General features: G+C 47.9%; 1 protein-coding gene and 1 pseudogene across 4 annotated transcripts; one reads left to right on the top strand and one right to left on the bottom strand.

Annotated features, from left to right (window-relative positions):
* The first annotated feature begins 5,623 nt into the window (after positions 1 to 5,623).
* LOC129050558 (uncharacterized) lies at positions 5,624 to 7,108 on the top strand (annotated as a pseudogene).
* Positions 7,109 to 10,015: 2,907 nt separating this feature from the next.
* On the bottom strand, positions 10,016 to 26,571 carry LOC129050271 (golgin subfamily A member 6-like protein 1). Of its 4 annotated transcripts, XM_054532079.2 has the most exons (11): positions 26,034 to 26,571; positions 22,506 to 23,577; positions 16,423 to 16,551; positions 15,596 to 15,625; positions 15,281 to 15,331; positions 15,099 to 15,192; positions 14,897 to 15,003; positions 13,466 to 13,524; positions 12,994 to 13,135; positions 11,219 to 12,358; positions 10,016 to 10,562 (listed from the first exon to the last, which is right to left on the bottom strand). In XM_054532079.2, the coding sequence occupies exons 2-11, from the start codon at positions 22,596 to 22,598 to the stop codon at positions 10,500 to 10,502; spliced, it is 1,908 nt and encodes a 635-aa protein (XP_054388054.1). In that variant the 5' UTR covers positions 22,599 to 23,577; positions 26,034 to 26,571; the 3' UTR covers positions 10,016 to 10,499. The 4 variants fall into 4 exon arrangements, with proteins under 4 accessions (XP_054388054.1, XP_054388056.1, XP_063572453.1 ...); XM_054532081.2 differs by lacking the exon at positions 15,596 to 15,625 and having other exon boundaries at positions 26,034 to 26,570; XM_063716383.1 differs by lacking the exons at positions 22,506 to 23,577; positions 26,034 to 26,571 and adding an exon at positions 18,181 to 18,770 and having other exon boundaries at positions 11,219 to 12,355.
* Between the last annotated feature and the right edge of the window lie 1,237 nt (positions 26,572 to 27,808).

Genomic DNA, 27,808 nt, shown 5'->3' with positions numbered 1-27,808 from the left:
TATTTCATCTAATTTTTATTAATTAAAATGCAGGTTTAAAAACTTGATTCTGTTATTAGAAAGCATTTAAGAATGTCACTTGGCCACGTGAGTCTCCTTTGTCAACTATATATTTTATGAGTCTAAGTGCAGAGCAGATATTTTCAATGCAAATTTCACTGCAAATTGAAATGTGCTACATATGTAAGCTATGCTGATGGTTTTTGAGGACTTAATATGAAATAACCTATGTAAAATATCTCAATCATTTTTCTTATATTTCATGTTGAAATGGTAATATTTTCAATCTCTTGGGATAAGTATGATACATTATTAAAATTATTTTTTATTTTTGAGATGGAGTCTTGCTCTGTTGCCCAGGCCAGAGTGCAGTGGTGCAATCTTGGCTCACTGCAACCTCCGCCTCTTGGGTTCAAGTAATTCTTCTGCTTCAGCCTCCCGAGCAGCTGGGACTATGGATGTACACCACCACGCCTGGCTGATTTTTGTATTTTTGTAGAGACAAGAGTTTCACCACGTTGGCCAGGCTGGTGTCGAACTCCTGATCTCAAGTAATCTGCCCACCTTGGCCTCCCAAAGTGCTGGGATTACAGGCATGAGCCCCTGCACCCAGCCATTATTACAATTAATTTTATCTGTGTGTGTGTGTGTGTGTGTGTGTGTGTGTGTGTTTACTTTTATTAATGTGACTAAGAACAATTTTTTTTCCCCCTGAGATGGAGACTCACTCTGTTGCCTGGACTGGAGTGCAGTGGCACATTCTCAGCTCACTGCAGCCTCTGCCTCCCAGGTTCAAATGATTCTTCTGCCTCAACCTCCTGAGTGGCTGGGACTACAGATGCATGCCACCATACCTGGCTAATTTGTGTATTTTTAGTAGAGATGGGGTTTCACGATGTTGGCCGGGATGGTCTTGAACTCCCAACCTCAGGTAATCTGCCCGCCTCAGCCTCCCAAAGTGTTGGGATTACAGGCATGAGCCACCGCACCTGGCCATGTTTATTAATATGACTAAGAACATTTTGAATTGCACTTGTGGCTCCACTGGTGTCCTGGGCAGGTGGCTCTGTGGTGTCCACACAGGTTGTCTGCTGTGTCTTCATCTTCGCTGCATGTGACTTTTTGGTTCCTGTGGCATGTGGAGTCCTGTATGGGACATTGGTTCTACAGTAGATTTATAATAAGGATGTACCTACTAAAAAATACAAAATAAAAAGAATAGAAACAAACATAGAAATAAGTATCACCTCACAAAAATTTTGGAAAGTAGAAAAAGGAAGATACATTCACAGTTTTTCAGTAGCCGATATCCAGGCTGTCTTCATAAGCATGGATAACGTGTCCCTCTCCCGCATGGATAGACACCGTTTTCTCACCTTAAGTGTTTGTGATTGAAGGATTCTTGATGTGTTGACTTGGAGGATGCAGTTGTTGAGCAGTAGTTTATCTAAAGATTGTAAGAAACTTTTGGAAACATTTCATGTCCTTTTTTCCCTTGGAAAACATGGGTTGAAGAAATCGCCGCTTGCCAAACTAAGCTGTGATATGGATTTCAGAGTAACTCTAGTTACATGCTGGCGAGGAGCCGTGGAATACCATTTACATTTGAAAATAGAGGGCTGTGAAGTTTTCATAAGTAGTGAACCCCGTCAGAATTACACATTTTGATTATGGCTCTAAATTTTATATTAAAGAAATAAAAATTTTATCGTATTTTATTACCGTCTTTTGCTCCTTCAGGTGTAGCATACATGCTAGATTCTAGACCTGTTTCTTGTGTTACAGTGGTGTTACCCAGGCAGGTTATCAGGTAGTGAAGGTGATGTCTGGTGGTGGTGGTGAGCCCAGTGAGGGCACATCATTGCCGTGTGTGATGAGGGCCTGTGGGTTGCTGTGGGATTCCCAAACCCTGGCTCCTCTGTCTCCTGCTTCTGTCCTTACTCACACTGCTGGTGGTTTTCTGGTGTGAGCCACGGAGGCAAGTGGGATTGACAAGCCTGCTGTCACATTAGGAACCTGAGTTAAAGTGGAGCTGAAAGCATGTCCTCACTCTTGATGTTGTGCAGAGAACCACTTGTGCTTCTGGCCCAATGGGGCGGGTGGAACCAGGCCCTGGTTTGGCTCTCCTCCCCTCCATGTTCCCCTGTCCTGTCTGATTTGCTTTCACACTGATGTAAGAGTTACTTTCCCTCGGCCTCCCAAAGTGCTGGTATTACAGGCATTAGCCACTGCGCCCGGCCAGCATCCTTTCAAGTACTGGGGTACACCCAAGCTCCCAGCTTCTAGCTAGGAGTCATTTGGTCCCTCTTTATCCCAAAGGACCTGCCACCATCATTGGTTCCCAAAGCCCAGCAGGGTCCAGGCTCTTCAGCCTCCAACCACTTTGCATTTCTTTTCTGCTTTTCGTTCATGGAGATAAAGATTAACTTATTTTTCAGCCTGGGCATGTCTTTTTTATGTACTTTATTTTTTATTTTTATTTTTTGAGATGGAGTCTCACTCTCTCACCCAGGCTGGAATGCAGTGACGGGATCTCGTTTCACTGCAACCTCTGCCTCGCGGGTTCAAGTGATTCTCCTGCCTCAGCCTCCTGAGTAGCTGGGACTACAGGTGTGCACCACTATGCCCAGCTAATTTTTATATTTTTAGTAGAGACAGGGTGTTGCCATATTGGCCAGGCTGGTCTCGAACTCCTGGCTTCAAGTGATCCTCCTACCTCAGCCTCCCAGAGTGCTGGGATTACAGGATTACAGGCGTGACCACCGCGTGTGGCCTTTATTTACTTTGTATATCTCATCTATTACTGCTGCAGTTTGCAGAAGAGAGGATGCCCTCAAACCTAACTTCTCCAGACCATCCCAAATGGGAAGTCTGCTCCACGTCAACAGTGTTGTTGCTTTTAAAGACTATATGTCAACATGCCAGATTATAGCAAAAGGATGTCGAGGGCGCAATAGGATAGCAAGCCTAAGAGTCCTGGAGAGAAGGTGGCAGAGCTGCGTTTCGAAGGTGGTTCCTTCTTCAGACCCTGCCCTTCCTGCCTTGTTCCTCCAGTTGCGAGAGCAGCTGTTGGAGCTCCTCCACGGGCGAAGAGGTGAGGCTGGACTGAGAGGGAGATGGAGAAGCTGCCAGAGGTTCTTTTGGATCTAGAATTGAGACAGCAGTTCCAGCCAGGTCTGGAGGTGGGTGCTGTCACTCAGCCCCCAAGGGAATGGTACTGATTGAAGAATGTGGCAAGAACTCCCTGGCCGGGAGAGGGAGGTGCTCGCTCCTTTGAATCGCCTGAGCCCAGGCTGGAAGGCCCAAGGGGGAGGACGAGGCCAGCTCACTCCAGCTCCATCCCCTCCCTTTAACCCTGAGCTAGTCACCCTCCCAGACTCCAGTCCCTTTTCCTAAGTGCCCTCCCTGCAAAGTCTGCATGGAGCAGCGCTCCCTCGCGCCAGCTCGCCCCGCACTTTCTTGTCTTTCAGCAACCCCATGGGTTTGAACCTGAGATGATTCATTTTCCTAAAAGCCTCTTTGGGCTGAGGGAAGGCGTGGGTGGCTCTGCCAGTTTTGGAGTGGGGGCCGCCTCTTCTCAGAGCCGCTGTGAGGGCCAGGGCCACCCTCCCAGGTGGGTGTCTCTGGGCTGGGCAGCAGCTTTATAGGCAGCCCGGGCCATCCCCACTGGTCTGGGAGGCTGGGGGTGCACCAGCTCCTGCTCCTGATAGAGCCAAGGCACCTTCCTTACCTGAGAGCTGAGTTTCTTGAAGAGTGGGCACAGAGGAGCTGGCAACGTGGGTGGTGTAGGCACCCAGGAGAAAATCTGTGGCTCAGTCTCAGGGAGAAGTCTCCACCAGCACAGCTGTTGTAGAGATGGGGAAACTGGGCTGAGAGGGAAGGGGGCTTGCCCAACTCACCAGCCCTGGAATGTTTTGAGCTTTGGGGGTGGATCTCCCAGGAAATGTGTTTTATGGCACCACCACCTCTGGTCACCCACCCTGAGGTGTGGCGGGCCTGGACAGCCAGCTTGACTGAGGGCCAGGCTGGTGAAGTCAAACGTACCACTCAGGAAGGAGACCCAGCCCTTCTCCAGACAGAGTTCAAATGTGCACTGCCTTCTTTGGGCCTCAAATTCCCCACATGAATTCCAAGGACCCTTCTAGCTCCTACACTCTGGGCCAAGGTTTCCTCTGAGCCCCAGTCAGCCTAGAGGACCTAGGATACATCTTCCTTGGACAGAGACCCACCATACGGGCAGCAGGAGGTAGGGGTGGGGGTAGGCAAGGTTCCTGTGGGGAGGTGGAGCTGTCATCAGAGATGGTGTCTGCAGACAGTGGGTGTATCGTGGCTCTGCTACTACTTGCTGGGTGGCCCCGTGACGTTTCTTTCCCCACTCTGGACCTCAGTTTCCCTATCTGTTCTGTGGAGATAAGATGCCTGCCTGCATATTTGTGGACTGGGATGTGTGGGGGCCAGTTGCAGTGTTTGTTGGTGTGGTCCTGGGGCAGCCTGCACCACCCCATAGAGATTTCTGGGCCCCACCCTAGGCTCACAGGACCAGAATCTCTGGGAATGAAGCCTGGGAATTTGCATTTCCACAAGCATCTGGCTGATTCTGACATGATTGAAAAGCACTAATAGTATATAGCAAGCTCTTTATAAAAGGTAAATTCATAGCTGCCTTTTACTAAGTATAAATCTCACCTTCCCTTCCTCAGTTGAGGACACACACCGCAGTTGAAAATCACTGTGCCTTTCCAGATGCAGAATCTGACGTTTCTGATGAGATTCTGTTAAGTGTTGCTTTCTGTAGTTTGTATTCCAAAACAAGGGGAATATCTTTCCATTTTTTCAATATAAATGTTTAGGTCAGATACGCTTTTTCAAACTGGACACACACAGTCACACAGTTTAGGATTTCAGCTATGGCTTCCTCTCAAATTATTAGCCTCTTTCTGCCAGGGAGCAGTTTTTCCCAGACAAGACCCTGGACACAGGCTGGTGGGGCCCCTCCTCATCAGAATCACTAGATCATGACTGACTCCTAGAGGTGGCTTTTTCTGCTTAAGTGTCAGCCCATGGGCTGGGATGTGACCCCCAAAGTTGCAGCAGAAGCTTCCACCCATCTTGGGCCCCCCCTGCCATCTATGGGGTAAGGCCTGTCCCTTGTCTTCTGGGCCCAGCCGGCCTCACAGGCATTCAGCAGATTGGAAAGTCGAAGCATGTGCTGTGCTTGGCTGGGCTCTCCTGCGCCCCTTTTTGGGGTGAGGTGGAGTGCATCCAGCCCCCAGAATCCCTGCCGTTTATTCCCCCCCCCCATCCCCACCCCCATACACACTCACAAGTAGAAACACAGGCGCAGTCACTGTCGCACACCACTCTGGACAGCACCATTTCCAGCCTCAGGGGGGCAGTTTCCTTACAGGGAAGTTAATGAGGCACTAAAGAAGGCTTGGGGACAGGGAGAAAATCTATCGAGAAGAGGCTCCTAGACCTGGTTCTGCCTCTGAATTGCTGGGGGTCCTTGAGAAAGTTGCTTCCCCTCTCTGGTCTCAGTTTCCTCAGGTGAGAAATGGGGGACCGGCCAAATGGTCTAAGGTTCTGGGAACCTCTAAGTCAGAGCCTGTAGCTGGTGGTCAAGATGAGGGAGAGGCCCTCAGGCTCAGCCGAATGCCTGAGAGTCAGGACAGGCCCAAAGGTGAGCAACCTGAGCACATCAGGTGGGTTCAAAGCTGGTGCATGAGCCCCACAGCCTGCAGAGCAGCTCTGGACTCGGGAGCCCGCTCGCACCAGCCCAGTGGGACTTCAGAGATGTGGGGTCCAGCCTCTCCTACTGTTGCAGGGCTGGGGGCTGGGAGCTGCAGATTCTGACCCCACAGCTGCCTTAGACATGCCAGATGGGCTGGGGCAAGACACACCCCTCTCTATGAACTGAGCAGTCAGTCCAAATAGATACACTAAAGAAGGGCTGTGGGATGGACCCAGCTGTAGCCTGGGGCTACAGACTAGTTTCCAGGGTACTCAAGCAGCTGGCCTCTGGGGTAGCAGCCCCGGGTATGAGAGGCAGGACTCAGAATCTAGGCCAAGCCTCTACAGGAATCCCCTCTGGAGAGCCTGGGCGCTCTGCAGGAGGGGCAGCAGGCAGCAGGTGCACCAGGAGCATGTTTCACAAGGTGCCCAATATTGCATCTGCTCAGATAGGCAGCGAGTTGGAAAGTGGATGCAGTAGGCAGGGTGGCGGCTGCTCCCCAGAGCCAGGAGTCCAGCCCAGCACCCACCTGAGTCCGCCTCAGTCCTGCTCAACTGGGTTATCTGTGCTCTTGGCCCTCTGGTCCCACCCACAGAGAGAGGGCTTTGGGGCGACTAGATGACCTGGCCCTTGTGGGAGGATGTAACTGACTCCTGAGCCTGGCGAGCCAGGCAGCCCCTCACCAGTGTCCCCACCCCCACATCTCCAGCCACCCTCATTCCCTGATCCTCCCATCTGCTCCCCTGACCCAGCGGTTTCCTCTGCTCACTCTCTTTTCCTGCTCCCAGGCTCGCCTGGTCATGTGTCTTTCACTCTCCTCTGAGTCTCCCTCTTTCCAAGCCGCCTCCACTCTACTTGACACACTCTCCCTTAAGACACCAGAGTACACAAGCGCAAGTCCCTGCACCTCACCTTTACTCCCAGACATGGGAGGGAGATGACATGAAGACCCAAACGCCCCTTGGCAAGAGATCTGGGGTATGCAGAGGGGCAGATCTGAGGCTGTGGAAGCTCCAGGGGCTCCCTGCCGGAGGCTGCATGTAAGCCGGCTATTGAATGTGGCTCTGAGCTGAGACCCCTCCTTGAAGCTCCAGACCAGGAGCCAGCTGCTAGCTCGACCCCTCCATTTGGTGCCTCAGAGAAACCTTGCACTCTGTAGGTCTAACTCTGAACCCAGAAAATCCCCCCATGTAGGCCCTGTCTCTTCATAGGGAAAGCACCACCTCAGACCCAGTTCTGCACCAGCTTGCTGTAGAAAGACCAGTCTGCCACTGTATGGCACACGGATGGCAGGGGCCGAGTGCAGGTGGAGAGAATAGAAGGTGGGCAGGGTGGGGGAGGCAGGGACATGGCTGTAGCCGTGGAGATGGGAGGACAGACAGGACTTGGGGGCTACTTGGATGAACCAAGGGGGGAGTCAGGAAGAGACACCCAGTTTTGTATCAGATGTGTAGAGCGTGGGATGCTGTTCATTGATCGAGGGAGGGGGAGGAGGAAGAGGTATGGCATGGGGAGGAGGTAGCTGAGCTCTGTCATTAATGTCATTTGAAGTCCCCAGGGAAAGAAAGGCCCACCAGCGCCTTCACTGCTTCAGCCAGCTCTCAGGGTGTCTGTGCTCCCTGGCCCTCTCAGCTCCTGCTTCATAGCTGTCAGCTGCAGTGGGGGACAGCTGCACAAGGGCCCAGCATGTCTGTGTGTTTACCCAGGGGACTGCCGCGTGGCCCATGCCGAGCAGAAACTGATGGACGACCTTCTGAACAAAACCCGTTACCACAACCTGATCCACCCAGCCGCCACCTCCTCACAGCTCATCTCCATCGAGACGGAGCTCTCCCTGGCCCAGTGCATCAGCGTGGTAGGTGCAGAGGATACCTGTGGCTGAGGCTCAGGCAAAGAGGCAGCTCATGCCCAAGCCCCAAGCAGTCAATGTCCAGAGGAATGAAATGACTAGAGTTGACTTAGACTGACCAGTACACGGTGGGGAGGCTGGAGGAGGGTCCATGAGGTTTATAGGTGTCCAGTATTTAATGAGGTCATGGTTTTGTTAACAAAGAAGAAATGAGGGTGGGGGTGGGATCACCACTGGCTAGGCAGCCAAGGGGCCTGCAGAGACTCTGCTCAGCTGAGTCTCCAGCATGACCATGAGCTTCTCCTCCTCATCCCCCCAGCCCCACCCTACTCTCTCCCCCAGCTTGCTCAACAGGTGTCCTTACAGGCTCCCTACTTGTTGGGGAAAATAAGAACCAGACTGGGGGAACTGACGGGTACAGAGGCCCAGGTGTAGGTGCAGGACCACAGGCAGTGCAGCGTCTACTGAGCCAGGCGGGTGAGGGTCTGGAGAGTGGACATGGCTGCTGCAGGCATGGAAAGGAGGCGCAGGTGGTGGCACTCCCAGGGCCCATTGTCAGGGCCTCCATATGTGGACGTGTGCAGAGGTGGGGGTGCTGAGGGAGGAGGGGCCAGGGAATTTCTCATCTTCTCTCTACTGCCTCTGAGTTGGCGATGTCAGAGGGAGCCATGGCCCACTGTAAAGTGACACAATGTCCCCACCCACAGGGTTAGAACCCCTCCCCTGGAAGCAGCTCTGAGGGGAACAGTCACATGTAGAGAGTGCAGGACGCTGTGTCCAGCCGGGGGAAGGAGGTCACCAAGGGGGTTGACCCTCCTCTGGCCAGGTGGCTGCCTTCTGACACACCAGCCTCTCTCTCTAGAACGGTGGGCCCCACACACCCAGCCTGTGAAACCTACAGCCCTCAAGAAGGCTTTGGCCAAATTAATGAGCGGCTCCCTCTCCCAGGAGGAAGCACAGCTGAAGGATGCAGAGGGCAGTAGAGTTGTGTATGCTCCGCCCCCTCTCTCCAGAGTGGGACGGAAAGAAGGGGGCTTTCAGCCAGGCTGGCCCAGGCTGGGGTCTGAGTGTCACTGTCCAGCTATTGGCTTCTGGCTTAATGGGTGAGCCCAGCTGCTCCTGTGCAGCTGCCGCCCTAGTGAGGGTGAACCGGCAGGTGAGTTCCATTTCTGAAAGCCTGGGAATACAGTCAATATTAGGCTGTGGGCTGCTGGGCCAGGAAGGGGAGTTTATTTTTCAGGGTTTGTTTATCTATCTATTGAGTTGATGAGGGAGGGTTATAGGTACAACCACCTTAAAGATGGAAATTTTGAGAGAGCAGGCAGGGATTTAGTGCTGGGTAAACCTTCTCAAAGCAGCTCTTTTGGGGTGGCCAGAATCCAGTACCAATATCCTCAGCATGTTCATCAGCTGCTGGGGGAGTGCCGGACAGGATGAAAGCACAGGAACACTTTCTGGATGATAGAAATACTCTGTATCTTCAAAGGAGGTAGGTTCCATGGGTAATGTTAAATGAGTTAAAACTCATCAAAATGTAAACCAGATCTGTGCATTTCACTGAATATAAATTATACCTCCAATTAAAAACATTTTTTTAAAAGACAGATGGGCTGGACGCAGTGGCTCACACTTGTAATCCCAGCACTTTCGGAGGCTGAGGCAGGTACATCACCTGAGTCAGGAGCTCGAGACCAGCCTGGAAAACATGGTGAAATCCTGTCTCTATTAAAGGTATACAAAAAAATTAGCCAGGCATGGTGGCACACGCCTGTAATCCCAGCTACTTGGGAAGCTGAGGCAGGAGAATTGCTTGAACCCAGGAGGCAGAAGTTACAGTGAGCAGAGATCGTGCCACCGCACTAGCACCTGGGCAACAGAGCGAGACTCCATCTCAAAAACAACAAAAAAAGGACAGATGGAGGTTTTCAACTTTCACTAAAGGCAGAGGAGCTTGTGACAGATTCGCCTCCCCACAAGAGCAGTTAGAAAAACTGGACAAAAGTGTGTCCTGCCCCCAATCAAAAACAATTGTTGAAAGGTAACTGAAAACCTCAGCCAGAACTTGAGTGACCATGCCTAGGAGGTGACCCTGACAGTCTGTGGTGCTTTTCCCACATTTGGTGATTGGTCAACAGTAGAGGGCTAAGAGGCTAAGAAACTGAGTATGAAGTAGTACTTAAGGGGCTGGAGAGCCTACCTGAATGTTTGGCACTCTCACAGGGCTGAAATGATCTAATGAGAATTTGGGTCCCAGGAAGGAGATGGGACCTCGGTGGGGACCCTGGAAGGGCCACCCCTAGGAGTCCAAATGAATAAAACATAGACCAGCCATCATAAAACCTAAAACTTGCTTTGAACCAGCTTAGTCCCAAACTAGATGAAGGCGATGTGCCCTTACTCCAGTTGTGTGCCATAAAGTCAAAGTCAATACTCTCTGGAGGCAGAACAAAGTTTATTAGGAATGCCATAAGACAACACAAGACTAAACGAGAAAGACCAAGAAAAAACACAATAGAAACATACATGTAAGGAAGAACTTTTTTTTTTTTTTTGAGACGGAGTCTCGCTCTGTCACCCAGGCTTGAGTGCAGTGGCACGATCTCAGCTCACTGCAACGTCTGCCTCGCAGGTTCAAGCGATTCTCCTGCCTCAGCCTCCCAAGTAGCTGGGATTACAGGCACGCGCCACCATGCCCGGCTAATTTTTGTATTGGCCAGGCTGGTCTTGAACCCCTAACCTCAGGTCATCCATTCACCTCGGTCTCCCAAGTTGCTGGGATTACAGGCATGAGCCACCGTGCCTGGCTAGTATTTTGCCACAATTTAAAATAAATAAATGTTTTTTTTCAGGTTTGTGCTCAGACTCTATTCTAAACAGTCACGTGGCAGCTTACTCTTCTCCAGGCCTTGCTGCCGGCTTTTACATGTTTATTGTTTGTGCGTTCTTGTCATCTGCTCGGTAGATGGCAGCTTCCAGGTGCTCCTAAGGGGCCAGGAAAGAGAGTGAGAAGGCACGGAGGTTGCCAGGTCATCCCGCTTGGGGCCCCGCCCTCATCACCTCCCTCAACCGGGTCTCCTGCAACTCTTGGTGGGCCACCTCGGCCACCGCTTCGCCCTGAGCTTCCTGCTGCTGCAGCTGGGCAGTGCCTCCTTCTCAGAGGCCAGCTGCTGATAGGTGGCCACACACTGCGCAGGTGACCCAGGTAATGGTCTCGCTGCTGCTGCAGACTCTGAGCCTCTTGGCTCTTCAGCTCCACCTGCAGGATAGGCGTCAGGGTAGGTAGTGGCTGGCTTCCAGATTCTGGGCCCATAAACAGGGTGGCGAGGGCACTGCGGGGCTCTGTCGCCTGCCCAGGCCCCTTGCCCTGGCCCCTTCCTCCAGGCCTAAATGACTACCTCCCTTGCCTAGAGGCCCATGCCTCCCTCCCCAGCCTCAAATCTCACACCCTTCTTCCCACCATTTAAACTGTAGGCCACAGACTGGTGGAAAAGCAGAGGGAGCCAACCACCATCTGCTAAGTTGTGGTGAGGTCGTTCTGTATGATCTCCAGGGTTTCCACGCACCTTCGTCTGCTCCCCCCAGAGCTCGGCCTTCCGCCCCAGCTCCCCCAGCCTCTCCTCCAGCTCCTGCAGCCTCACCTCCAGTTCCTGCATCTTCTCCTCCTGGTGCCGCAGCCTCACTTCCTGCTCCCACATCTTCTCCTCCTGCCTCCGCATCTTCTCCTCCTGTTCCTGCATCATCTCCTCCTGCTCACGTATCTTCTCCTCCTGCTCTCGCATCATATCTTTCTGCTTCCGCACCTTCTCCTCCTGCCTCCACATCTTCTCCTCCTGCTCCCGTATCTTTTCCTCCTGCTCGTGCATCTTCTCCTTCTGCCTCCACATCTTCTCCTGCTCCCGTATCTTCTCCTCCTGCCTCCATATCTTCTCCTCCTGCTCCTGCCTCTTCTCCTCCTCCCGTATCTTCTCCTGCTCGTGCATCTTCTCCTCCTGCCTCCACATCTTCTCCTCCTGCTCGTGCATCTTCTCTTCCTGCTCCCGTATCTTCTCCTCCTGCCTCCCCATCTTCTCCTCCTGCTCCCGTATCTTCTCCTCCTGCCTCCACATCTTCTTCTCCTGCTCCCATATCTTCTCCTCCTGCCTCCACATCTTCTCCTCCTGCTCCCGTATCTTCTCCTCCTGCTGGTGCATCTTCTCCTTCTGCCTCCACATCTCCTCCTGCTCCCGTATCTTCTCCTCCTGCCTCCACATCTTCTCCTCCTGCTCCTGCCTCTTCTCCTCCTCCCATATCTTCTCCTGCTCATGCATCTTCTCCTCCTGCCTCCACATCTTCTCCTCCTGCTCCTGTATCTTCTCCTCCTGCTTGTGTATCTTCTCCTCCTGCCTCCACATCTTCTCCTCCTGCTCCTGCCTCTTCTCCTGCTCGCATATCTTCTCCTGCTCCTGCCTCTTCTCCTCCTCCTCCCATATCTTTTCCTGCTCATGTATCTTCTCCTCCAGCTCCCGTATCTTCTCCTCCTTCTCTCGCATCATCTCCTCCTGCCTCCGCATCTTCTCCTCCTGCTCCCGTATCTTCTCCTCCTGCTCTTGTATCTTCTCCTCCCGCTCCCGTATCTTCTCCTCCCGCTCCCGTATCTTCTCCTCCTGGCTCCACATCTTCTCCTCCTGTTGCTGGTTCAGGCGGTTCCACAACTCGTTCTCTTCCACCTGGGCTTGGAGCTTTGCTGACACACTCTGCAGCTCCTTACCCAGGTGGTCAGCCTCCGCCTGCAGCTGCTGCTGGAATAGTGAAAGTGTTGGTTTGAACCTCAGAAGGAAACCGACTCATGAGCTAGCCATATAAATGTAATCTATAGGCCAGGCACGGGGGCTCACGCCTGTAATCCCAGCACTTTGGGAGGCTGAGGTGGGTGGATCACGAGGTCAGGAGATGGAGACCATCCCGGTTAACACGGTGAAACCCCGTCTCTACTAAAAATACAAAAAATTAGCCGGGTGTGGTGGCAGGCACCTGTAGTCCCAGCTACTTGGGAGGCTGAGGCAGGAGCATGGCGTGAACCCGGGGGACGGAGCTTGCAGTGAGCCAAGATTGTGCCACTGCACTCTGGCCTGGGCAAAAGAGTGACACTCCAACTCAAAATAAATAAATAAATAAATGTAATCTATAAAATAATGGTTTTCATCCAGTATCCTTTAAAAAAATATTTTAAGCACTAACTCTGAGATTCTGATTCCCCAGGCAGGGCCCCAATTTGTACATTTTTAGCACACTCTAGAGGATTCTATGGTGGGACCAGAACAGGAACCCAAATTTTCCAGCTCTTGGCGGGAGCCTCCCCATACCCTGCATGATCCCTAGACCATGGTCCCAGCTGGGTGGGGCTCCCACAACCCCCGGGGCTGCAGCCGCTCACCTGTGGCAGCAGGAGCTTGGCCCTCTCCAGCTTCCTTTTTAGCTCCTTTACGTTGAGCTGGATCTCAGACTTTTCAGATTCTACAAGTCGAAGTTTTTCTTGTAGTTCGGCATTTTTCTCCTTCAGCTCCTCATCGGTTATGCTATGGCCAGAGGCAGTAGAGAAAGGAATGAACGAAGAACAGAAAGGACCGCTTTGGTGATCAACCCTCTACTTTCAGCCCACAACCACAGAACCGTGGCACTGGAAGGGACCCCAGGAATTAAAGGTCACAGGTGGCAGGCCAGAGAGAAGACATGAGTTGCCTGAGGCTACCCCATGAGTCAGTGGCACAGCCGGAACTAGAGCTTCCCTGTGCACACATGAAAACCTGTAGGAGCCTCTCCCCATGCTCACCTGTACCCCCCACCTCCCAGCACACCACCCACGCTAAGGGCCCCCAGACCTCCCATTCCACCTTCCCCCATCCTACGTGTTCCTGTACAGTTCCAGACTCAGGGTGTCCCTCTCCTTTGTTAACTCCTCGATGTACTGCAAATAGAGAAAGGTTAAGTCAAGACAGAGCAGGCAGAGGAGTAGCTGGACGACCAGGAACAACAGCTACTGTGACTACTCCACAGTAACACTCCCTCACTCTCAATCACACCTGACATGTTCTCAAGGCATTTCCAAGCCCATGGTCTCATTTGTTTTTCATTTGTTTGTTTGTTTGTTTGTTTTGGCAGAGTTTCATTCTTGCTACCCTGACTGGAGTGCAATGGCATAATCTCGGCTCACCACAACCTCCCCCTCCTGGGTCCAAGTGATTCTCCTGCCTCAGCTTCCCGAGTAGCTGGGATTACAGGCGTGTGCCACCACACCCGGCTAATTTTGTATTTTTAGTAGAGATGGAGTTTCTTCATGTTGGTCAGTCTAGTCTTGAACTCCTGACCTCAGGTGACCCACCCACCTCGGCCTCCCAAAGTGCTGGCATTACAGGCATGAGCGAGAGCACCCGGCCCTCATTTGTTTTTCAAATAACTCAGTGAAGGTGGAAGGGACAGGGAAAGAGACTGAATTTAGGGCTGGCTAACAGGGGCCCAGAGAGATCAGATAATATTGCTATTGTTATTATTCTTATTACTACCACTGTTGGAACCTTTATTGAGTGCTTCACCAGGCACTATGCTAATAATCCTATTTAATCCTCATAACCTCCATAGGAGATGGTTACCATTATTATCTCTATTGTGTAGATGAAAAACATGTGGTATTAAAGGTTAAGTGCTGCCTAAGATCACCTACAGCTGGGATTTCAACACCCAGGTATATCTGATTCTCTAAGCCCATTCTTTCGCTGGAGGTAGGGGCACAGTTAAGAAGGAGGAAATTAATCCTTTGTCGAATTTTTGAAAGGGTGATACGTTCGCATAGTCCAAAACTCAGAAAGTCCAGAAGGGAAATATCTCCCCCCCACACTGTGCCTCTATCCTGAGTTTTTTTTATGAATCCTTACAAACATGTTTTATGTATATTACCATAATATGTACACACACACACATATATACCTGCTCCCTCTCTCCACACAAATAATAACATACTCAAGATACTCTTCTGTACCTTTATGGTAAAAGTACCCTAACCGCCACTTAGGACTTGGCCAAGGCCACAGCCAAGGATGGGCAGGGCGGGCACTTGGCCTCTGAGTTCTATGTCCAGTGCTCACTCCCCACAATGCTCCCCAGCTCATCTGCAGCAGCCCACTCAGCCCCAGTCTGCCTCTAACAACCACACACAAAAGCAGCAAGAAATGGCAATGCTGCCTTCTGGGCAGGACACCTCCATCCTACAGAAGGGAACTTTAGGCTCACTCCTCCATCTGCGAAGCTGGGCTCCCAGTGTATGGGGCAGTGGTTGGACTCACCTTATCCGCCTTCTCCTTCTGTGTAGTGACGGCAGAGAGAGCCTGCTCTAACTCTCCTGCAAACTTCCATGAATCATGCAGGCGGCCGATCAGATCCCTGGCCTCTCCTGGAATGAGAGACATTCAGATGTGGCCCAAAGGACTCCCCCTAAAGGCCTGTCAAAGTGCCAGGTTCAAGGATGATGGGGTGCCAGATTCCCACCTTCCAACTGTTTGACAGCTTGCTGGCTGTAATAGAGTGCCGTCTGAAGCTCGGTTTTCTGACATGTAAGGATTCGTATGGTATGAACCTGGGCCTTTGGGAGAAAAGACAAGCAAATGCTGAAAGAGAAGCAAAGAAACATTCCCCAGAGGACAGGAGGGAACTTCACACCCTCCACTCACCTCTAGCTCCCTCCTTAGAGCTTCCTGATGTTGGTGGTTTGCCTTCTTTTCCTATAGAAAGAGGAAGACAGAGCTCTTGCTAGGAGGAGGCAGAGATGGCACAGCAAGAGACATGCCCCCAGAATGGCACCACTGCCCCAGGACAGGCCCACCCATGGGACCAGTTCATCAGGGACCCTGTGGGGATGGGGTGGAATAAGGGGGGTGAGCCTTCTTCCCCAGGCTAGGAGTGGGGGAGATGAGACTGGGGCCTCTACATCTGAGTGCCCCCAAACCCAGCGGTCATGTCATGAGCAAACAAAGAAATCGCGTTACTTCTTCCAGCTGAGCTCGGTTCTGTTGTTTCTGTGGGGAGAGTCAAAGGAAGGTGACTGAGGGTGGCCTCCTTGACTCTATTCCCCAGGCCAGGAAGCAGTAGGCAGGGGTCAGGAATGGATTTAAAAGGCACAGTTCTCAGACCCAATGGGAACACAAACTGGTAAACTCTCCTCAACTCCCAAAGAAGAAGGATTTGGGTCTTTGTTGGTTTTTGCCCACAGCCACGGAACTCAAAGTCTGAAACTAGATTCTCTTGAAAAGACAGTAACAGAAACCTTCAGAGATGGAGTGTGAGAAAAGCCCACCCTTCTGCCAGCTTGTGATTTAGAAAGGTGGATTCATTCAGCAAACATTGAGCACATACAAGCCAGGGACAGTTCCTCACAGTGGGGATAGAGGTTAGAAAAGGCAGACAGGAGTCCTTGGCCCTGAGATTTCCATTCTAGTGGGCCTTTAACTGTCAGGCTCTCAGAGCTAACAGAAACCTCTGATACTCTCTAACTCTACCTCAGCAAATGCAAGCCCAAGAAGGAGAGTTTACAGCAGGCCCTGGACTAGGGATTAACATAAAAACACAATGACAAATCTCATTTAAACTTCACAAATACAAGTAAAACAATACCACTCCTGTTTTACAGATGTGAAAAGAGAGGCCCAAAGAGCTCAAGCAATTTGCCCTAAATCATATCCCTAGCAGATGGAGAGGTAGGATTCAAATCCAGAATTCTTAACCAGTACCTGGCAGTTCTTCCACAATCTTAACAATTACCCTCCACCACCCCTTGGGCCCGCTGTCCCCAGGAGCCTGGCCAGCCAAGACTCACATTCTCAGGTGAGTGGCAACCATCAGAAGTGGTTGTCTCAGAGTTAGTGCCATTATTTATTTTCTTCTTTTTGGTGTCGCTTGCTCCTGCACCAACACTAGGGTTGGTCTGGGCATGATGGTCTCTCAACTGTGGAAAGGAAGAGCAGTGATACTCATGAGAACTACAAGCTCCTACAGTCACATCCTGCTTTACAGTTTATACTAAATACTCTTATAGACCATCTGATTTAATGCCACCAACTGTAGGAAATGTTGTCACAATCACTTAGTGACTGAGAGAGATTGATACCATGGCTGAAAAAAAAGGCAGTAATGGAACTTAAACTCAGTTTTCTGACTCTGAGCTCTGGGATTTTGCCACAAATCAGCAGCTGCCAGGGACCAAAACCAGAGGCAGAGGTAGAAAAGCAAATATTAAGTAGGCAGGAACTGTACACCCTCACACGTCTGTTAGTGTTAAGAAGTACACCAGTACCTCTCAAATCTTTACATCAATGTATCCTCATGGCAGAAGGCAGCCTTTCTGTTAAATCCGGGAATTTAGCAGAAAGAGGACAACCCAAGCCTCATTTCAGAGAGAAGTTTTGTATACTCTTATAAATCTATGTGACTTTCATCCCTAAGTACATTAATGTTTCATCTCTCAATAGAATCAAGGGAAACTGATGCTTCAGAAAGATGCCCCATATTTATCCTGTGGCACTCAAAGTACCCCAGGTTGAGATGAGATGAGGAAGACTCAAGCTGTCAAGTCCAGTTTCCCAAGATCTGTTCCACAGAAGATAAGCAGATCTCACTCCAGAAACCAGTGACTGAGGGGCACTCTGGTCCCAGAACAATGGAGAATTCAAATCTGAGGTGCAGAACTCAGAAAAAATGTTAAAGTCTCTCTGGAGAGTAGAAGCCTGGGAGAAAATCCAACCCAACCCGTTCTCCCATTGCCACCCAGAGACACTGTCAACATGTGGAGCTCATGGGGGAGGTGTAGGCTTTTCACACTGTCAACGTCTGTGGTAAGGAAGTCAGGCAGCCTGAAACCTCTCTCTTCTAGGTCCCATGGTCCCCATTCCCCTTCCAGCTGGAAACCTGTGCTGCAACCAGAGGAAACAGAAGTGGGCAAGAACACTTAGGGGACTGGGTCCTAAGACCAAAGGCCGGTCTCGTGGTAGTAATGACAGTTTGTAGAGGGACTGTGACATCACTACATTCCACTCCTCGGTGCAGTGGCGGGGGTGGGGGGGACACATGAGTGCAATGCCCAAGTTGCCGCTTTGAGACTGGGGAGGGGGGTCACAAAATTGGGACCCAGATCCTTGGAGATGTGACCCCAAAGAGCCCCGGGAGGTCAGGCTTGGGGCGGCAGGAGGTGAGGGCCAAGTAAGGAACAAGGAGCCCCAGGAGTCACGTCCCCAAAGTCACCCTGTGGCAACTGGTGAGGGCAGGTTCTGGGGCACCCAGGTCCTTGGAGATGTGAGCCCAAAGAGCCCAGGGAGGTCGGGTTTGGGGTAGCAGGAGGTAAGGGCAGAGTATGGAGTTGGAAGCCCCGGGAGTCACCTGCTCAAAGTCACCCTGGGGTGCCAGGCAGGGCAGGGGCAGGACTCATGTGGGGGTTGGGCTGACTGACAAGATTTTGGTGTGGGGATCCCAGAGGTACTGGGGGGGGCCCAGCCCGGTGTGCCTCGGGAGTGGCACAGACTGGCAGCAGTTCGGCTGTCAGAGGGAGCCTCAACTTGGGTTGGGGTGCTGGTGCGTTTACCTTTTCCTTGGCCTCGGCCAATTTGTTCTGTCGGGTTTCTTTGTACATCGTGGGTTGGGTAGGGAGGTGCGGGTGGGTAGGGGGGTGGGGATGGGTAGGGAGGTCGGGGTGGGTAGGGAGGTGGGGGTGTGTAGGGAGGTGGGGGTAGGTAGGGAGGTGGGGGTGTGTAGGGAGGTGGGGGTGTGTAGGGAGGTGGGGGTGGGTAGGGGGGCTGGGATGGGTAGGGAGGTCGGGGTGGGTAGGGAGGTGGGGGTGTGTAGGGAGGTGGGGGTGGGTAGGGAGGTGGGGGTGGGTAGGGGGGTGGGGGTGGGTAGGGAGGTGGGGGTGGGTAGGGGGGTGGGGGTGGGTAGGGAGGTGGGGGTGGGTAGGGAGGTGGGGGTGGGTAGGGAGGTGGGGGTGGGTAGGGAGGTGGGGGTGTGTAGGGAGGTGGGGGTGGGTAGGGAGGTAGGGGTGGGTAGGGAGGTGGGGGTGGGTAGGGAGGTGGGGATGGGTAGGGAGGTGGGGATTGTCAGGGATGTGGGGTTGGGGCCACATCAGCATGATCCAGGTGAGGACAACTATACACCTCCAGTCACCTCTACGTCGCTGTGTGACTGAGCCAGAGGAGGCGTAACCAGGGCTGCACTAGAATGCAGAATAGGGGCGTGGCCTTAATGCTTGAAGCCCATTGGCCAATGAGAAAGATGAAAGGAAAAGGAGGTGTGGCCAGACAGCAGCGTGTCATGAAGGACCTGTGTGGTCACAAGGAAAGCTGCCCATGCAACTGCTGTCCCCGCCCACTCCAGGAGAGGGGCGGGGCTGGCTTTCACTTGAAAAACTTTAAAACTTTATTACCTCAATTGAGGTACAAATCCTATTAAAATGGAAATTTTATAGTGTGCTTGATGATTGATAAAGCAGACTTTAGTATCCAACATTCCAATAAGATAAAGTAATCACAATGTTTTCTCTTTTTTAGAAAAACTTTCTCTTATTCTCCTACATTAGTGTTAAGTTTAAAAAAAAAAAAAAACAAGAAACATGTCTAATATCTTTAAAAACACAAAGCTTTTGAGCCCGGCGTGATGGCTCATGCCTGTAATCCCAGCACTTTGGGAGGCTGGGGTGGGTGGATCACCCGAATTCAGGAGTTCAAGACCAGACTGGCCAACATGATGAAACCCTGTCTCTACTAAAAATACAAAAGTAGCTGGGCATGGTGGCAGGTGCCTGTAATCCCAGCTACTTGGGAGGCTGAGGCAGGAGAATCCCTTGAACCTGTGAGGCAGAGGTTGCAGTGAGACAAAATCATGCCACTGCACTTCAGCCTGGGTTACAGAATGAGACTCTGTCTCTAAATATATACGTACACACACACACACACACACACACACACAAAGCTTTCTGTTTAATAAGCACTCAAAGTTCTTTACAGGGTTAAAGCAAATACAGGACCCTTCTAATGTAAGGCTAAATGGTAAGTGATGGGGGAGAGAAAAAGGACATAAATAACTCCCACTCTCATGAGGTTAATCACTAAATCCTATTTTTCTAGAATCACCTGGCCTCTAAGCCCTGAAAATGAAACTGAATTTCTCACTAGATACTTGGCTATGACTTGCAATCATGAAAACCAAGAATTGTGTTTTGTCACTGTGTATTACTTGTTACCTGGGATCAAGGGTTGACTTTTTCATGATTTGCTCCATTACCTGTGTGCTTCTTATCTCAGACCAAACTAAGCTTTTTTATAGACTTCTACAATTTACAGTTAGTATGTAAGAGTGGCTCTCAAACATATAGTCTCTGGACCAGGAGCACCTGGGAACTTCTTATAAATGTAAATTCTCAGGCCCCACCCTAGACCTGATGAATCAGAAACTCTGGAGTAGGGCCCAGCAATCCGTGCTGCAATAAGCTGTCCAGGTGTTCAGGAACCTCTGCCATACAGCAGGTAGAAAAATGTGTTTCCTTCTATAGGTCCAAAGCCAGGGATACTATATGTTCTGTCTCGATATGAAACAATGACATGCAATTAAAAGACATAAATCTCCTTCCTACTTCCACCCTCCAGCCAGTGTGTTTTATTTTTATGAGTTCAATAAGAAAACGTGTGGCAATCAGAGATTTCATCTAAAAAATATATTTACAGGTATCAGTTCTCATCCAGCCTGATCTCATCCAATATCATTTCTATTCTCTTACATCTAAAGTTTTAGAAAAGGATCTTCACAATATAAGACTCCGGCGCACTAGGAATTCTATGATAAAAGGCAATGTAGATCTGAATGTCCAAACTTACTAGAGAAGAAAAGTGGAGTCACTGGCTATATTTTCAAATTGCATTCAACAGGAAATTAAAGTTTTGAATTTTTTTCACCTTCATCCTTCCAAGTTAATAGAATTAAACCAGAATACTCCATTCTTCCACAGCCTGTAGCCAGGCATACTTTTACTGTGTTACTTCTTGCTTGTCAATGGATATAAAGCAAAGTCCTGGTAGGCACATTTTGTATACTTGCAAAGGTGCAAAACTAAACAGTTCCCTCTATTCAACATTAAAACAAAAGTCCTGTAAACCTCAGATGGTGAGTGTAATACTTCAGCACTAGCACGAAAGCCTCAAATATAAAAAGATAGCAAGAATCTCGCTAGCAAACACAAGTAAGCTCTTGGCCGGGAGCAGTAGTTCACGCCTCTACTCCCAGCATATTGGCAAGCCAAGGTGCGGTAAGTCAGGAGTTCCAGACCAGCCTGGGCAGCATAGTGAATTCATATCTCTACAAAGGAAATTTAAAAATTAGCTGGGCTTGGTGGCACACACCTGTAGTCCTAGAGCTACTTGGGAGGCTGAGGTGGGAAAATCACTTGAGCCCAGAAGTTTGAGGCTGCAGTAGCTATGATCATGCTACTGCACTCCAGTTAGGGTGACAGAGCAAGATCTAGTTATTACATTCTGTCCTGCTCCTGTTTCCACTAAAATCACTAAGTTAAAATGTGTTCATTCAGCAGGATAAAAATTAACTGAAATTTGACTTTGGTGCTTTGCTAGCAAAAAATAAATAAATAAAGTGAAATGACAAATTACTTACTGGGAGAAGGTCTTTGTAACCTCAATGACAGATTAAAGGTTTGTATCCTTAGCCTATAAAGAAATCTTTAAAATTACTCAGAAAAAAAAATGAATGATTTCCAGCAGAAAATGGACAATGGAGAAACCGGCACCTCCCACAAGAATAAAGATGGCCAATAAGCAAATGAAAAAGATTCAAAAGCGCTAGAAATCAAAGAAAGGTAATGAAAACAATGAGATTTTCTGCTTAAAGACCAGTGAAGATGACAAATGGAAGGGGGAACCTGGAGCTCTGTCCCTGTTGGTGGGAGTATAAACCCAACCAATTTTCCTATAGGATGATTTCAACATTTCTTTTAAAAATCCTAAAACTGTTTTATACTATTTTCCTCTAGAAATTCTACTTCTATGAATTCAGTGTAAAAATCCTCACTCGAGTCCATTAAAATATATATAGAAGGAAATTCACCTCTGGGGTGGCAATCATTCACTTACCATACACCCAGCGATTAAAAGTGATGATGCCAGGATATATTTCTCCCATAGAAACATGCTTAAAATATAGTAAGTGACAAAAGACCATGTACTATGATTCTACTTTTTAAAATGTTTGTAGCATAAAAAGTGTGAAAAGCAACAAACCGGAATGTTTTGAGTGGCAAAATTAAAGATTTTTCTTTATATTTTGTCATCCAAATTATTACAAAAACAATGTGATTTCCTTTATAATCATGGAGAAGTGTTATTTTCATTTATTTATATTTACATTTCTTTTCTTTTTCTTCTTTTTTCTCCTGTATGTATCCCATGTAGGCTACAGAGCTTAAATCCCTGCCTCTTGAGAGAAATCAGCCCATTTTCGGGACATGCAGTACACAAAGCTGCCCCATCTTCCCTTTATTTTTATTTTTATCTTATTTATTTATTTTGAGATGGAGTCTCACTCTGTTGCCCAGGTTGGAGTGCAGTGGCGCATCTCAGCTCACTGCAACCTCCATATCCCGAGTTCAAGCAATTCCCCTGCCTCAGCCTCCTGAGTACCTGGGACTATAGGCATGCACCACCATGCCCAGCTAATTTTTCTATTTTTAGTAGAGAGGGAGTTTTCCCATCTTGGACAGGCTGGTCTTGAACTCCTGACCTCAAGTGATCCATCTGCCTTGGCATCTCAAAGTGCTGGGATTACAGGCATGAGCCACTGTGTCTGGCCTGTCATATTATTTCTAAACTTTTGAGTGACATTTCAATTAAGTTAAATTTAATTCTTACTGACCTGATCTGTTATCCTCTGTTTAATGATATCTTCCAGTTGAAAGGTGTTTCCTCTGTAATCACAGGTGCAAAAGGAAATACAACATGTATTCATTAGGTGGATATCCACTAAACCACGGGTTCACGCATTGTATTCCTTAGACCCTCAGCATCAGCAACATGTGGGAACTTGTTAGACATGCAAATTCCTGGGCCAGCCTCACACCTCCTGAATCAGAGAGTGGGGAAGGACAGCTATCTGTGCTTTAATAAGCCTTGAGATGCTCCCTGAAGTTTGAAAACTACAGAACTAGAATACATATGGTAGTAAGTGCTCATACTTTATCCAAGGTACTAGGGACTCTTCCCCTCTTTTCCATTCTCTTTTCTGTAGAAATAAAATGAGAGCTCCTTTGGATTTAATGGGTATAAGAAAGAAGGCAATGAGATGACCAGGGTTTCAAGTTAGAGTTCAAAATTTAATCGGTGGACAGTGACAGGATGCAAGCCTTCTAAACAGATTACTGCCAGAAAGCTGATTATAATCCATACATTAGATATCATTAGTGTATTGATGTTAAAATTTTTGGGTGGATTAATGGCATTGTGATTATATAGGAGAATGTCCTGGTTCTTAGATGATATCTGCAAAAGTACTTAACAGTGAAATGCTCTGATACTGCCAACTTACTTTGAAATCATTCAGGGGGAAGAAGGGCACATATACAATCTTCCATACGTGGAAGAGAGAAAACAAATATGACAAAACGTTAACTAGTGAATCCAGTTGAATAGCATACATATGTTCACTGCATGATTTTATCAACTTTTCTGTGTTTGCAAGTTTTTAAAATAAAAAGTTGAGGGAAAGAAATATCACCCCAAATCTTTCTATGAAATGGGACCATAGAAAAAGCAGAGAAGTGAACACTCTGCAGAAGAGTGCACCACACCCATCCGGACAGCATGGTCAAAGCGCAGCTCTCCTCCAGGAGGCTCTTCTCTGGTCTCTTCTGTGTTGTCACTTCCCCCACACGCAGCCAAGGCTTTTTTCTAACAACTCTTTTTCTAAAGATGTAATTTTTGTCATTCATCTAAGAAAGAGAAAAAAGAATTAGTATTCATTTAGAAAACAAAATTACACTTACATTTGTGAAAAAGCAAAAAATACTTTGAAAAATGGGGAAGCAAGAAACGTACTGTTCTACAATTCTGTTCTGTTCTTACCGTCTTTTTATTCTTCCAATGACTTCCTATTCCTGCTGCCTATGGTGGGGTGAGCTGCAAATGATTTCTTTTCCTCATTGGTTTAAAATGTCATGTTTATAATATACTACACTCCCCCAGAAGCATTTGGGTTTATTTCTGGGTTCTCTTCTATTCAAGTGATTTATCTCTTCACAAGCCACTATCAATTCTGATTATTAGAGCATCCTAAAGTTAAGTAATTGTTGTTTTTGTTTTTGTTTTAGTTTTTGAGATACAGTCTCTCACTCTGTCGCCCAGGCTGGAGTGCAGTGGCGTGATCTCGGCTCACTGCAAGCTCCACCTCCTGGGTTCATGCCATTCTCCTGCCTCAGCCTCCTGAGTAGCTGGGACTACAGGCACCCGCTACCACGCCTGGCTAATTTTTAGTATTTTTAGTAGAGATGGGGTTTCACCGTGTTAGCCAGGATGGTCTCGATCTCCTGACCTTGTGATCTGCCTGCCTCAGCCTCCCAAAGGGCTGGGATTACAGGCATGAGCCATCATGTCCGCCTAAGTAATTCTTTGATTAGAATATTAGTATTTGATGGAGGTTGACCCTTTTGACTCTAAACTCAAATTCTTATTATCTCTAACTTCTAAAAGACAACAATTATGACTTCAGTGTATAAATACCAGCTTTTTCAGCTATCTTACAGAATGCTCTTATTTTCCTAATGTCAATTCAGTTTATCCATTCAGTTTTCTCTCCAAACACTAGTGTTTTCATTTTAGTATCCCTAATCTTTTTTTTTTTTTTTTTTTTTTTGAGACAGAGTCTCACTCTGTTGCCCAGGTTGGAGTACAGCTGCACAATCTCAGCTCATTGCAACATCTGCCTCCCAGGCTCAAGCAGTCTCTCACCTCAGACTCCCAAGTAGCTGGGACCACAGGCACATGTAACACACCCAGATAATTTTGTATTTTTTTTACAGAGATGAGGTCTCACTATGTTGCCCAGGCTGGTCTCAAACTCCTGAGCTCAAGTGCTGGGAGCTCCTGAGCTCCCAAAGTGCTGGGATTACAGGTGAGAACCACTGCTCCCAGCAGTTTTCCTAATCTCTTATCTTTATCTTTTGTAGCTGCACTGGCTTATTTGGTTATTAACTGTTAATGTTAATTAACAGCGGTAACAGTAATACTGGACATTTTGTCTTATTCCTGATCTTAAAGGGATGTTTTTAGAATTTCACCCATCATGCATGATGGCAGCTTTTGGATAGATGTATTTATAATCCACTAGGAGTAAAAAAAAATTAGAAATAAATATTGAATTTTATCAAAGGTCTTTCTAACATATATGGATGGAACCGTGTATTCTCTCCTTAACATCTTGCCAGCAGGAATCATACCAGATCTTCTAATAGTGATTCAAGAGAATAAGGCTCATGTGGTTGTGTGGCATAATTTTCCCACTGTGCTACGTTTGCATCACTAGTCATGAATGAGAGAGTGTGTGGGTTTTAATGCTCTGTTTGTCAGGTACCTTTGTCAGGTTTGGGTTTTCATGCTCTAACAGTTTCAAAAGAAAAAAGTTTGAAAGTTCTACTTTATTCTTTATATGTGGAAATTGCAATAAATTACTTGTGATTTACTGAAAACTTTGCTTGAAGCTCTGATATAATTTCATAGCGAAACCAAACCTTTCTTTCTTTTTTGTGGGGGAGGGTGGGAGGAGCAGGATGGGAGGACACTATCTCATTGATACTTTATGTTTCTTTTTCTCCTTTAGAATTTATCTTCCAGGGACAATCTGACAATGATGAATTTAACTTAGATTCACAGATTTTAAAAATAATTCTTTTGATATTCTTGGTATCATTTATTTGCTTATTCTCCAGCTCTGTTGCCCAGGCTGGAGTGCCATAGTCCAGTCATAGCTCAGTGTGGCCTTGAACTCCTGGACTCAAGTGATCATCCCCTATCAGCCTCTCGAGTGGCAGAGACTATAGGCTCACGCTACCACACTCAGCTAATTTTTTACACTTTTAGTGGAGATGGGGTTTCACCATGTTGTCCAGGCTGGTCTCGAACTCCTGGGCTCAAGCAATCCTCCCTCCTCAGCCTCCCAAAGTGCTGGAATTACAAGTGTGAGCTACTGTGCCTGGCGCGATTCTCATTTTTATTATAATAAAATTTTAAGATTGGATAAATAATATAGCCCAATTATTGGAGCCGGACTACATCTACTAAAATTAAATGAAATTTCACTTGTCTGAAATCATGACATACTTTGGAAGATATCTTTTTCATGGTATTAATTAAAATTATGACTATTTGGAACTCATCAAAATCTGTGGAGCACCTTAAAGACGTAGGCGGCATCCTCCGGAGCAGTCAAAACAGTTACAAGAAGAGGTTCTCAGGACAGCTTTGTCAGGAGAGATATGCTATGCATATAAAGACATAAGGGAGACAGAAAAGAAACAATCATTTTACACACAGGCCCCAAGTTGAAAGCTATAGGCTGGGTAATGCGGGCACTGATTTTTGCAAATCACATGCTTTCCATATGGCAACTCTATATACTGTGCTTTTGCATTAGAGAGTAGCAGCAAGATTTTCAGTTTTCTGTTTCTTTGTTTGTTTGAAGACAGGATCTTGCTCCACCACCCAGGCTGGAGAGAGTGATGTGATCATAGCTCACTGCAGCACTGAACTCCTGGGCTGAAGTGATCCTCCTGCCTCAGCTACCTGAGTAGCTGGACTACAGGCATACACCACCGTGTCCCACTAATTTTTGTATTTTTTGTAGAGACAAGTTCTCACTATGTTGCCCAGGCTGGTCTTGAACTCCTGAGCTCAAGCGATCCTCCTGCTTCAGACTACCAAAATGCTAGGATTACAGGTGTAAGCCACCACACCTGGCCAACATATTTGTTTTCAAAGGATGGTTACTAGTTACCACAAGAAAAATAGGGAAGGCTGGGGCACAGTGGCTCACACCTGTATCCTCAGCACTTTGGGAGGCCAAGGCAGGAGGATCACCTGAGGTCAGGAGTTCAAGACCAGCCTGGCCAACACGGTGAAACCCCTTGTCTTCTAAAAATATAAAAATTAGCCAGGCTTGGTGGCATGCACCTCTAATCTCAGCTACTCAAGAGGCTGAAGGAGAATCACTTGAAATCAGGAGGCGGAGGCTGCAGTGAGCCAAGATCGTGCCATTGCACTCCAGCCTGGGTGATAGAGCAAGACTCCATCTCAAAAAAAAAAAAAAAAAAGAAAAATAGAGAAGATTTGTTAGTAGTCTGTGAGTTCCACAATCATGTCAAGCATATTAAAAATTCCTCAAATTCCTAACTACCTTTTCCTGTCTTTTTTGAAAAGAGGATTTATCTTCATCAGAATTTTTCTTTACATTTAAAACACCTGCATCTTCAGTTGCCTCATCATCCGGTGAAGCAAAGGTCACTCTTTTCCAGCTTTCTTTACCTTGTTTACTGTCTTCACTTTCTTCCAGGTCATCATCTCCATCCCTGCACTACCAAAACTCTTACAAAAAAAAAATATACTGCTTTCCATTAGAAAAACAAAAGGAAACATATTTTCCCTTAATAAAGTTCTTCTTTTATATGCCTAATGCCACCAAATGCTCAGAACTTCCAAAATCATTCAGGTATGGAGGAAGAGAAGGTATCATTTAAGTGACATGCTATGTAAGAAACAGAACAAAAAGTGTCCAATATATAGAAAATAAATTATTCATCAATCTATAATACAAACCTCCTATCTCACAAAAATAACAGGATATTTTGGGCACAAAACCAAATCAAAGTTCCTGGTAAGAAAGGTTTGATTGCTACTGCCAGTAATATTTTTCTTCATTAAATGATCTCTAATGTCCCTTTAAATCCAGACTTTCCTCTGGCTATCTTGAGAATATCTGATAGGAGAGAATCTAACTTCTTAAAACAAACATATGTGAAAACCACAAGTACCAATACATGATTGGGCAATTCCAGCTAACAATGTAAAGGATGGTTCTAAATACATTTCAGAAATGCTTAGTTCTTCTGCTGCTTCTTCAGCAATTTCATCATCTTGTTTGAACCAGATCATCATCGTGATCACTTGCTATGT

This window comes from Pongo abelii, chromosome 16 (assembly GCF_028885655.2).
Source record: "Pongo abelii isolate AG06213 chromosome 16, NHGRI_mPonAbe1-v2.0_pri, whole genome shotgun sequence".
Lineage (NCBI taxonomy): Eukaryota > Metazoa > Chordata > Mammalia > Primates > Hominidae > Pongo > Pongo abelii.
This window is presented reverse-complemented; position numbering and strand designations above follow the sequence as displayed.